The 12,064-nt window shown below is 35.2% G+C and overlaps 1 protein-coding gene across 2 annotated transcripts in view; it reads right to left on the bottom strand.

Annotated features, from left to right (window-relative positions):
- Positions 1 to 12,064, bottom strand: part of LOC122816774 (cytochrome P450 2K1-like) — a 622,507-nt gene that overhangs the window by 411,672 nt on the left and 198,771 nt on the right. For both annotated transcript variants that reach the window (XM_044089791.1, XM_044089792.1), the window contains exon 4: positions 8,352 to 8,512. In XM_044089791.1, the coding sequence (XP_043945726.1) occupies positions 8,352 to 8,512 (161 nt within the window). The remainder of the gene's footprint in view (positions 1 to 8,351; positions 8,513 to 12,064) is intronic.

The raw sequence follows: 12,064 nt of genomic DNA, 5'->3' as shown, positions 1-12,064 counted from the left end.
GTTAGAGGTTTTCTAAAATCAGTGTTTAATATATCCTACTTGAACTGGGGGCACAGTGCTTGGCATTGGTTAGTGTGGAGACTCATTTGGGGTCCTAGAGTGAAGCATATAGTCCAGTCCCAGGTTTGAGCTTGTCTACAGTGTACTCTAAGGGGAAATTCTGTATTTCTGTCCCTGCTTTTAGTGACACTCCCTTCCTGGAGAGATTGGAAAGGATTGTGGCTCCTTAGTTACTGCCCCAGGGTAAAGAGGGATTGTCACAGTCAGCTTAAAGACTGGGAGACAGAACCTGGTACCAGCATAGCTAGCTGCACCTCTAGGGCTCTCAATACTGTGCTGAGTTGAAGCATTATCCTTAGCATTAAAGTTTACTAAATAATATGAAATTTGTTATACCCTTATTAAGACAAAACTTATTTTTTGTTTATTTATTTTATGTTACTTTTTTGTTGATCCTGTAAGTCTCTCTTAAGAGAATAAAAAGGGGTATTTGTATAAATAAAGGCCATGTGTACAGGGCACCAAAGGGTTCTAGAAGAACAGCACTTGGTAAGGCAGGAATATGGAGACAGAAGCATGCAAAATTCTGTAGGGAATTATTTCTAAAGTAATGCTATTATATTTGCTAAAGATGGTTTGCCAACACATATATTGAAAGAAATGGATACTGAACAATTTCCAGACCACTGGGAGAACAAGGAAGGTAATGGTACTTTGGTTTCAACATGTGATGAGTACTATGCAACACTGGAGTAGTTTTCCATGAAAATTACAGCCACAGCCTTTGGTCTTGCTTACACGAGTGATGGGTTCAAAGTAATGAAGCAAACTGCATAAAAATGAACTATATTACATTGACAAAATATAAAAGAAACCAATATCAACCCAAGAAAAATGCCAAACTTCACTATATTTATACTCTAAGCAAAATTAAAACATGTAAGTACACATACAGAAATCAGATTAGACAGACAAAGTTAGAATAATTGAGAAATGCATGTATACTCAATATATTACTCAATAATATATTGAATATTTGCATGGAAATACCACCACAGATACTTTTACACACCAGTGGAACTAAGTCATATGATCCCTCAAGTAGAAGGAATATGCTGGATATGTCCAGAAGGATAAAGGGGGAATAGGAATGCCTTTTTGGAGTGCCAAAGGATTCAGTCATTTAAAGGGGAGCTGCAGGAAGTGAAAAGATAATTGCTAGACACAACTCTCATCTAAGGAATGATACTATTAAGCTGGACAAAAACACCCTACCCAAAGTATGTCATAGCATGATATCTTTATTGCTAATTGTAGCAAAAAAAAGGCAGTCTCCAGAAAATGGAAAAAAGGAGGAACTGCCAAAAAATCCAAGAAGTTATGAAAAATATGGAGGAAATTTAAGAGTATGAAAGGAAGGCAATCAATGAGGAAGGAGAGACATTCATAAATAGTAAATGTAAAAAAACGGGACCAGAACCTAGCTCTGTAAAGTGAGTCTAAGATGTGTATGGTTGGAAGCGGACTGTAGAAAGGTATTCTTATGGTCAAGATGAAATTGTAAATAGTTATTTAGACTGTAACATAGTTTTATAAGATTGTGGAGTTAATTACAGTTTTTTTATTTTGATTTGGTTATGATAAATGTTTAAAATTTGGATGAAAAAGTGTATACTAGAAAAGTGGATATTAACATTTGTCCCATGGAGCATGCAAAAGGATAAGTAAAGAAAATTGACTCAGTACATTAATTGCGACAAACATATTATACCATTTATATATCAACATGTAAGGTAACTGTATCAATTGTTACTGAATGAAATGTGGCAATAGATAAATAACATTTATATTGTGGTCTAGGAGTGTCTTGCTCCAAAATCCCTGGTTTTGGACAAAAATATTTAAATTGTGAGCTATGGCTTGTAGCATCCACAAATACATGCATGTGCAGAATTTGTTCATCTTTTTGAGTTTTATTTTTGCCGATACTAGGTTTGTAAGGATGTGCAGCACACTTATTTATATTAACACAGATTCTGTTTTTCATCTTCATGGTGAACTACAGCTATGCAGCTATGTCTCAACACCCAGTTGACTTTTTCTATGGAGTTTGGTTACAGTGATCTAGGATAACCAGTCACTTGGTGAATCCATTCTTGAGAGGGGTGGATCTTTTAGGCTATTGAGACTAGGTCAGAACGATGAGGAAGGAAGGGCAGGACAACAAGCTCTGGATCATCTCCAAATTCCAGACTCTAAAATCCTGAAATACCATTCAGTCCGTCACTACTTGTTGTTTATATATTTCCCCGAACATACTTGCTGAGCACTAAATATTTTTTGGCAGTGGGGAACATTCCCCTGCAACCTCCGTGTAGAATCTTCCTCTCTACCTGCTTCTTTACTTATATACCAACCATCTGCATGGTCACACCCCCTGGGAAAAAGAAACACAGAATATGTTTTTTAGGATGTATAGCAATCTTACTACTGTGCTTAAACAATGGAAAACATAACTGAGGAATAGAAATAGTGATGAGTTCTAACGTGACCAGTTATAGCTCCGTACCCATAGACAGATAGGTTTAACTGCATGATGTAGCAGATGAGAGGGGGTTTAACATTTTTGCACCTGTCAGTCTGTGGATGTGAATCTGAATAAATGTCAGCATATTTGTGTCACATTCTCTGGCATATGACCACTGAGGTCTCTAGTTATATAGATATAATTGCTAGCTCACTCTGCCTGACTTCCCCAAGGGTCTCAGCTGTACAACACTATCGTAACACCCTCTCCTGACATAAGATGTAGAGTCATGTGGTCATGGAATAGAAATGACATTGACATATTTCTATACATGTATTTACTCTCTTCCGTAAAATCATCTATTTATTTCTTGAAATTAGACAAGTATTTGCACTGTTTAACCATCAGTGATGGGCTGTACCATAATGTAGGTAGATACTGTGTCACAAACTGACAGATCCTGTGTCACAAACTATTCACAGATTTTTCCAATGTTTATATTTAGTTTTAGTTGCAAATTACATAAACTAGACTTAACTCAATGAATTTTGTGTTACAGACATGGTGTTTCAGAATGAATTGTGTCTGATTGTCCCTTTAATAAAGCACTCACTCCTAAGGAGATTCTATATTCATATATATTCATATAGCTTACATTTTGCAATCCAGCTGTTTAAATTCAAAAAAATCATTGAACTTTCTTTAGTTGTACTTGATGTTTTTGGTAGGCAAGTACAAAATGTGAATTATACTCTCTAATTGGCCAAATCTCTATCATATAGAAAAAAAAACAAAACTAATGAACTGATAAAAGAACACACAAGGCTGGTGGTAATCTCCAAAAATTTATGTAAGTGCTTTCGTTGAACAAGTAATCCAACTTCTTCAGACACAGGACAACAGTTAAACATTCAATTTAAAATATTCCAAAAGGAAATGACATCAGCAATAATGTCAGCAGTAAATGACATAAGCAATAATGACATCATAAACAATCCCATACTTATAAAAAAATATATATAAATAAAAAATATGTTGTTTGTACAATACTACTATGAATAAAGCTATAATATTAAACAAGAATAGTTTATATATACCAGTTGTAAAATAATGCCTCCCAAACAAAACGTACTCATCTTTGAAGTGCTTTTAACTTTAAAATAGATTTCAAAGAGCAATACTGCACACAATATATTGAGGAATGTATTTTGAGATGTCAGATCCCCAAAGGACTACGCCAATGGAGATTTCCTATGGGGGTGGTCCATGATTCCCCTTTCCATCAAGAACTTTTAAACTTTTTTGATTCACAGTGATGTGAATTTTTGCAACTATTAGTCAGGAATTATAAATCCAAGACTGATGTTTTAAAAGAAGAATTAATTGAGTTGGAATCTGTTATAACAGGGGATACAGACTTTGGTAGATATAGATTTGTCTACCAATGCATATATTACAGCATTGACAGTACCTTAATAAAACTGAAGGGCACTAAAATCAAGAAATTAGAAAGAGATCACTTGGATTATTTTAATAGAAGTGCATATCCACTTTCTTCTAGTTCTATAGACTCTGAGAGCACTAATAATTATCTGAACACCCCTAGCAGCCCTTTGGTTGCTTCTGGGACTGGAAATAACATGAATATTCATGAGAGTGCCGTCTCTGACATACGGCGTATTGAACGGCTTCATGTGCATTCTGTTAATGCTAGGAATGAAGGCTCTTTTGACAACAGCGGAAATCAGGGCTTTCAGAATCCTGTGAGACAGGATACTCAGTTACGCACACTTGCCAACAGACGACAGAAGAGGAACAACAGGAGGAGGAGGTAGTGCATTGTGTAGATACTTCCACTACTAATTGCAATGCAGTTTTGAACAATGCATTACCTGGACCACAGATTGCAAAAAATTCTTCAGGTGACTTTAAAATATCTAATTTCTTTTCCTATATTCTCTCTCCTCAGCGTATTGACTTTTTAGCTAAGGGACTTACATTCATACCATCTAGAAGAGCTGATTTGGTGGGTACCTTAGTTGATTTAAAAATCTTCACTCGTAAATTAAATTTAATGTTGTTATAAGGCAATAATGAGTCTGCACTACAGAATTTCTGTGTGCCTAGTGTATTTAACCCTGTCTTGCACAGCACTACTGCTATGTTTGAAGAAGTTTGTGAGTTGGACATCAGGCATGCTTTATGTTGCAATAATCGAATGCTTGCAGATGTTAATGCTGCCACTGATCAGATTTATGCTTTAAATGAACTTAAAAATGCTGATGTTAGGATCTTAAAGTCTGATAAGGGGGTGGTCTTGTTTTTATGAATCAAGATGACTATGTTAATAAGATCTTGGATATATTGAATTCTGATGCTTATGTTGAATGTTCACTGAATGAGTATAATGGGGCATGTCAACGTGTTAGATCTCATATTAATGACTTATTCATTGATTCTAGGGTAGATATAAGTATTTTTAACTATCTGAACACCCTTTCTCCCATCATTCCAACTATATTTGGACTTCCTAAGCTCCACAAAAGTGAAGTCAATCCACCATTGTACCCTATTGTTAATGGGAGAAATTGTTTAACATATGGCAGTGCAAAATATGTTGACAGTCTTTTGCAGAAATATTTGAAAACTGTACCTCAAGTATGTCGGGACTCCTGGGATTTCCTGAAATGTTTGAACTCCCTGACCTTTGTAGCTGACTACAATTTCCTAATTATAGATGTTAGGGATTTGTATACTGTGATACCACAAACTTTGGGCATCGCTTGGGTCAGGGAGTTTTTATTGAAAAAGGGCTCCCCGGGAGATGAGATAGATTTAATTGAGTATCTATCTGACATTGTCCTCTCCAATAACTTCATCTTTTTTAATGATTGTTATTATTTGCAAAAATCTGGGGTAGTGATGGGTTCCCCTTGTGGAGGGAGTTTTGCGAATAGTGTGATGGCCTTTTGGGAGGAGGAATATTTGTTCAAATGTGATAGCTTTAAACAACATGTTGTCTGGTACATGAGATTTTTGAATGACATTTTTATCACATTTAAAGGTGGTAAAAACCAGGCTATGATGGTTGTGGAAGAAATTTCCAGTTTAAGTGATTTCTTGAACTTCACCTTTGAATTTGGTGTTGATTCCATCTATTTGGACATTTTTCTTGTTAAGGACTATGTGAATTCAAGATATGTAACCAGAATTTTTAGGAAGACTACATACTTGAATAATTTTTTACATTTCGAAAGTAACCACCCCTTTTATCAGAAAAAGCCGGTAGTTAAGGGGCAGTTAGTGGGGGCGGCCATAATGGTCACCCTCAATGATGATTTTTTGTTGGATTGTGGACATTTGAGAAAGATATTTTCAGCTAGATCCTACCCTGATGATCTTTTAAGCACTATTATTGATGAGGTAGTTGTTAAGAGGCAGTCTGGCTGGTTTAAACCTTTGTTGGATGGAGAATCAATTATCCCTGACAGCACTCATATACATGCCCCTGATGAGATGACTACACCTGTTGACAACAGTGTGAATTATACTCTGAAATTTAGCACACCTTATTCGTTAGACTTTGGATGATTAATGAATATACTCACTAAGAACTGGTGTTTACTAGCTGAAGATGTTTCAGTCAGAAAGAGGTTGTCTGATGGCCCCAGTATGATATTCAGATGTGGCCTTAATCTGAAGAATTTATTAGAAAACACTAATGTTTATCACAGTGCCAGATGTGCTATGTTCAAATGTGGGTGTTGTAGAAGTTGCCATGTTATAAAGGTATCAAATAGATTCTGCATTGCTGACACCATTCATTATCTGAAAGGCAGATTTAACTGTGAAAGTGTTGGGGTTGTCTATACTGCCTTATTCCAATACTGTGCTCCATTTTATATTGGTAAGACCAAGAGACATCTTAAGGAGAGAATTTATGAACACCAATACAGTATTGGCAGGCATAATGGCAACAATTCTTTGGCTAGACATATCATGGAACATGAGGGTCACTCTTTTGAATATGTTTATTGAGCAGGTAACAAAAAAACAGAGAGGTGGCCCATGGCAATTAATTTTAGAAAGTAGAGAATTGTATTGGCAGTTGAAAGTTAATGCTTCTGCCTATCCAGGTCTCAATGAGTATTGCTTTTTGAAGTGTATTTTAAAGTTAAAAACACTTTAAAGATGAATAAGTTTTGTTTGGGATGCATTATTTTACAACTGGTGTATATAAACTATTATTGTTTGATATTATAGCTTTATTCATAATACACATTTTTATGCATATTTATTTTTTTATACGTATGGGATTGTTTATGATGTCATTATTACTGATGTCATTTACTGCTGACATCATTGCTGATGTCATTTCCTTTTGGAATATTTTAAACTGAATGTTTAACTGTTGTGCTATGTCTGAAGAAGTTGGATTACTTGTTCATCGAAAGCGCATACATAAAATTTTTGGAGATTACCACCGGCAAATCTCTATCATATACCATATAATTATTTAATTGCAGTATCCTGATATTTCCTCCCTTTAGTATTTAATGAACCACCCTCAATATTTTTGTGGCCATTGTAGAGATATTTTGAAAAGAAATAAGTTTAGGACCCTTATGACACTGTCTGGTTTGGCCATACAACTATTGCTATCATTATCATTGTTTTCTTTACATAGTGAATGGTTTCCCATTTCTGTATCATTAACACGGCACTGCTAACATCCGCAATCCTACTGTGGATTGCTAAGGGTAGATTTAGCCCTCAGAAACTTGGTCCACAGTTCAAAGTCCCTCACAACCCAAATTGGGACTGGTAAGCTCTCAGATATTCAGTACAGTTTCCATGACTGACACTCCTGCTGAAAGGATACTAGAAACAAACAACATTGGTGTCTCAGGCTAGGTCTGACAAACTGGGATCCAGCAATTCCTGCCATGGCCAGCCATACATCTATCATTCTGAACAGATAAACTGAAATAATGTCATTATTCTGTTTAGCTTACATGCATTTATTAAATAAATACCTAAATATTCAAAGAGCATTTTCTGATATACATAATTTTCTAACAAAACAAATCTGAAATAGTCTGTTTTTACATTTCTGACATGCACTTATTAGAATTTATCTATATTTCTGCATATCATAGCCCTTAATTAATAGTAAAAGATACATTTACCTCATAAATCTCTGATGAAAAAACAGTAGGGCCACTCAGATATTAAAGATATTTTTAACAAATGCTATATGACCCTTACTTGTAAACTTTTTTTTTTTTACTTTGTATTGGATGTGCATACCAGTTTGTCACATGTCATAACATTTATTAAATGGCATTGAACATTTATCGACTCATTCTCTTTAGTAAATGGATGACTGTATTGCAGTCAGGGTAGCACAAGGGTACAGCTTATTCCCTCACAGTGATTTAAGTCCAGTTTCATTCACAGCTGTGCTGCCTTCTATATTTGCCTTGAGCCCATTTAGACTTCTGACAGGATTTTCATTGTTTTATCCCCTCATTCTAGACATTCTGGTAGGTTCCTTAGTGGGTGATGTTACATTTTCATAGGTGATGAAGTCAATGAGTGTGTCTTGCAATGGAATAAACATTCCATCTGGGGATGATTCTTGCTTAGTGGCCATTTAATTGCAGGATAAGCTCCACCCCCCCCCATTACTCTGAAATGAATGAAAAGCATGTATGGAAAATGAACGGGAGTGTTTTTATCTTTAACATATCATATTAATATAATACCAAGTATAAAAGTGCAGACATTTTTCTTAAAAATAATTCAAAATTTGAATTCTTACTTGTGTCATCCGGTGTCCAACAACCCTGAAGAAATCACTCAGTTTTTTTAAAAGTAGAATAAATGTTTCATCCTTATAATCAAATCGTTTTCCAAAGACTATTGAGGAAATATTGTTTGAAATTGCAGCATTTAATGCAGATGAATTATCAAATGGCTGACCTATTGGGAAAAAAGTACCATATTAATACATTAATGTGAGAAACTCTAGTATTGAAATTAGATGCAATATTAAATAATCAGCCTACAATGACGAAAAGAAATATGTCATTTTTATTCTCTACTCTTACACATTTAAGGCAGATTATTTATGTCCTACTGGAACTCTGTAGTATAAAACTGCCATACTGCTATAACATTAAGCAAGAGCCAAAGATCTAGTTAAGGATTCTTGAACACCTGACAGCAATAATAGAGCATGGCTAATGCTTAATGCAAGCAAACATATTCATGTTATAGGACAATGAAAGTTATTGGATTTTTCAGAAATCCAGTGAATATGTTAAATTATGCACTGCTACAGACTCTAAAATATATATATATATAGATAATGCAGGTATCAAATGGCTGAGAAATGGTTTGCTATGAGCAAAATCATTCTTTGGGAGTTAATTAAAAAAAAAAAAGTTGTAGAATAATCTTCTACTAAAAGACTATTGAAGTCAGTCACAAGAATGCTTTGTAACTAAAAGCTGGTGGACCTTGTTGCAATTATGAAAAAACTAGTGAAGATCCCACAGAACCTTCCCTTCTCACTCTGTTGATAAGACATACATTTCCTCATAACCCTGCAGATGCCAAGAATATTATAAGCTACAAAAACTGAACTCATAGGGCAGACTATAAGCTATAACTTCAAGATAATGTTCATGTTACATAAAAACACTTCACACCAGATCCTGGATAAACACCATTTGGTATCAATGCAGTCTTAACCGATAACACATGGGCCTACATTACCATATTTTTTACTGACATGAAGGTTTAGACAGCATTAAGCATGATTAAATCAAATAGGGGAAACTCATGTTTCATGATTAGATGAAAGACAGCGGACTCATGCTTACTGATATTAACTTTACAGTCTGCAGTTTTACCAGACTAGGTTTCTACCAATATGGTATTTTTAATACTCTTTTGAAACAACATATATATGGCCACACAAACAGATAAAACATCCCACTTACTAAAATATTTAGAATTAGACAGACTATTTAGACTTATTAATATTAACTTAAAAAATCACATTCTGTATTTCTGTGCATTTATTCTTATTTGATTGGTGTAGCTATATTACAACATGGGTTAAAGCTATGAGCTGCTCATAAGCATACTTTTGCATTGCCATATTTGATTGCTTATATGAGTATTGTTTTCTGAACAAGCTGATTAACTGGAGGTGTGTTTCTGGGTCATCCCTGAAGACAAGCAATTGTACCCAGTGTGTTTTACTTGATAACATATTGTTGAAGTGAATAATGTATTTGGCACTCAGAAATGTACACCATCAGCACAACAGTATAAATTCTACTGCCCCACCGTCCTCAATCACTCCTTTTAAAGGCTACATTTGGAGTATTAACCAGTCAGAACTTTGGCTCCAAAGAGGTCTGGCTTACCCTGCCATTTGGAGGAGCTATATTACATTCATGCTGGAGGAAATTATATAAAATCATACTTAGTGTGTGGTTTAAATGCATTCATGCAGTGAAGTCAGTCAATGGCCTCCCCAAAGTCACACACCTATGAGGTTAGTGTTATTTATTATTAACATCTTTGATGTAGCTCCAGTAAATCTACAATTTTTGGCTAATATATTGGTCATTTAGAAATTACTAACAAACAAAATGAAATAATATGCATTTAAAAAGTAATTTTCAATACAAGTATCTTACAGTGTACATCATTGTTATGTGACTCATGGGCTCAGCTATCCTTAGTACCCTGCAGGTATGCAATATGCAAGCATTTCCTTTAGATACCATCTCTTTCTTCTACAGATAAGTTTTAACAGTAAAGAAGTTGCTACTCTGTTTTGCAGATGCAGTTTACTCTTTTGTTATGTTGCAGGTTTGTCCATCTTGGTTGTGCAGGTATGCCTATATTTCATTTTTTTTTCTCAAAGACCTACATTTAATTTCTTCTTAGAAACAAACATGGACTCTAACATCACCAGCCCTTACTCCCACCATTCCTGGAATAAAGTTCTTAAATAGGCCACTGCTAGTACACATCAGAACCCAGACAGCCAGTTCTATTAATTCTAAGTTCCATTGCCAAAACCACATACCCAAAATTTAGGTTAGCTAATCAGCATAGGTTAATTGACCTGTCTGCACTACAACAATAATTCCTTTTCCACTTGTTGGAGTTCAGGGTACAATTATATAGCAATCGAAGAATACAGAGCAGGTAGAAAAAAATAAAACATGAAAAAGGAAGAACATTGTAACAAACAACTAGGAAAAAAGAACATGACTAATGTTTATAATGACAACAAAAATATACCAAACAAAAGGACACTACTTTGATATGTAATACCTGGATTCCAGGTAATATAACTGTTCAGTCACAATTCATTCAGTCTACAGAGACAGAGATCATTGTTCTAACTGAGACAATAGAAAAAGAGGGAAGGTTCAGGCTAAATGGAAGAAATCTAAATTGAACATGGAAGGATTAAAAATGTTACTGTAAGAAAAAAGAGGAGAAACTGAAGTTGACAACATGGCTCAGTTTGTGGAAATACAAAGACAACTACATGAGAAGTGTATGCTTGTAAATAAAATAGATGGTGAAAACAATGAGTTTAGTAAGACTAATGGTGATAAAGATTATTCTTTTATAACAACTGAAAGAACAGTCATTGGTAAATTAAAGGTGGGAGATTTTTAGATCCCTTCAGAAATGATAAACTAGTAATTGGCTATACAATTATTAAAGGGACTGATACATTTACAAAGAGGGCAGTGAACATTAATTAGTGTTATGCTTGCTAGGAGCAAAACTGCAGGGTGTGAGCATGACCCTGGGATTCCTTAATGTTAGGAAGTATGGAGTGTTTTGATTCTTGTTGGATCAAATGATCTCACCTATAAGGATTCACTGACTGTTATGGAACTTAAAGCCTCTTACAAAATATAGCTTGTACAGGTGTTAGGACATATTTATTTTACAAATTGCATATAGAAAGGAGAATCAGGTCAGTGCAAATTAACTTTTTGGTGGGTAAATATCTTTAAATAGCAGATTTTAAAAAGTGAATCTAATTTTGAACCTACATATTTAGACAAGACTGTATCCACTTATCAAGACAGGGGGAAAAAATTTGCAGGGGATATATTACAATTTTTGACTAAATTAAGACAGGCCCCGGGATTCATGAAGCTTGCGCCAGGCGCAGGCGTAGCATAGGTGGTATAATGCCAAATATGGCCGCCGAGCGATTCAGGTACGATCCAATTCCACGTGCACTACCGGCGTACACCAGAACTGCGCAGCCCTCGTCTTAGGTATGCTAATCACCCCATGCACAGTGTCACACCATGCAAATGAAGGCATATAGTGATTCATGAAGTGGTGCAGGCGTAGCATAAGCCCACAGAAATTTAAACCAAAAAACACGGTTTACGTTTTCCCAAACAGAACATCGGAGCTATGGAAGCAGACCAGACTCATGTATTACAAAGTTAACATATGCCAATGGCTAAATAC

This window comes from Protopterus annectens, chromosome 12.part0 (assembly GCF_019279795.1).
Source record: "Protopterus annectens isolate FY-2018-M chromosome 12.part0, PAN1.0, whole genome shotgun sequence".
NCBI lineage: Eukaryota > Metazoa > Chordata > Ceratodontiformes > Protopteridae > Protopterus > Protopterus annectens.
The sequence above is the reverse complement of the archived record's forward strand: the minus strand, read 5'-3'. Positions and strand labels throughout refer to the sequence as shown.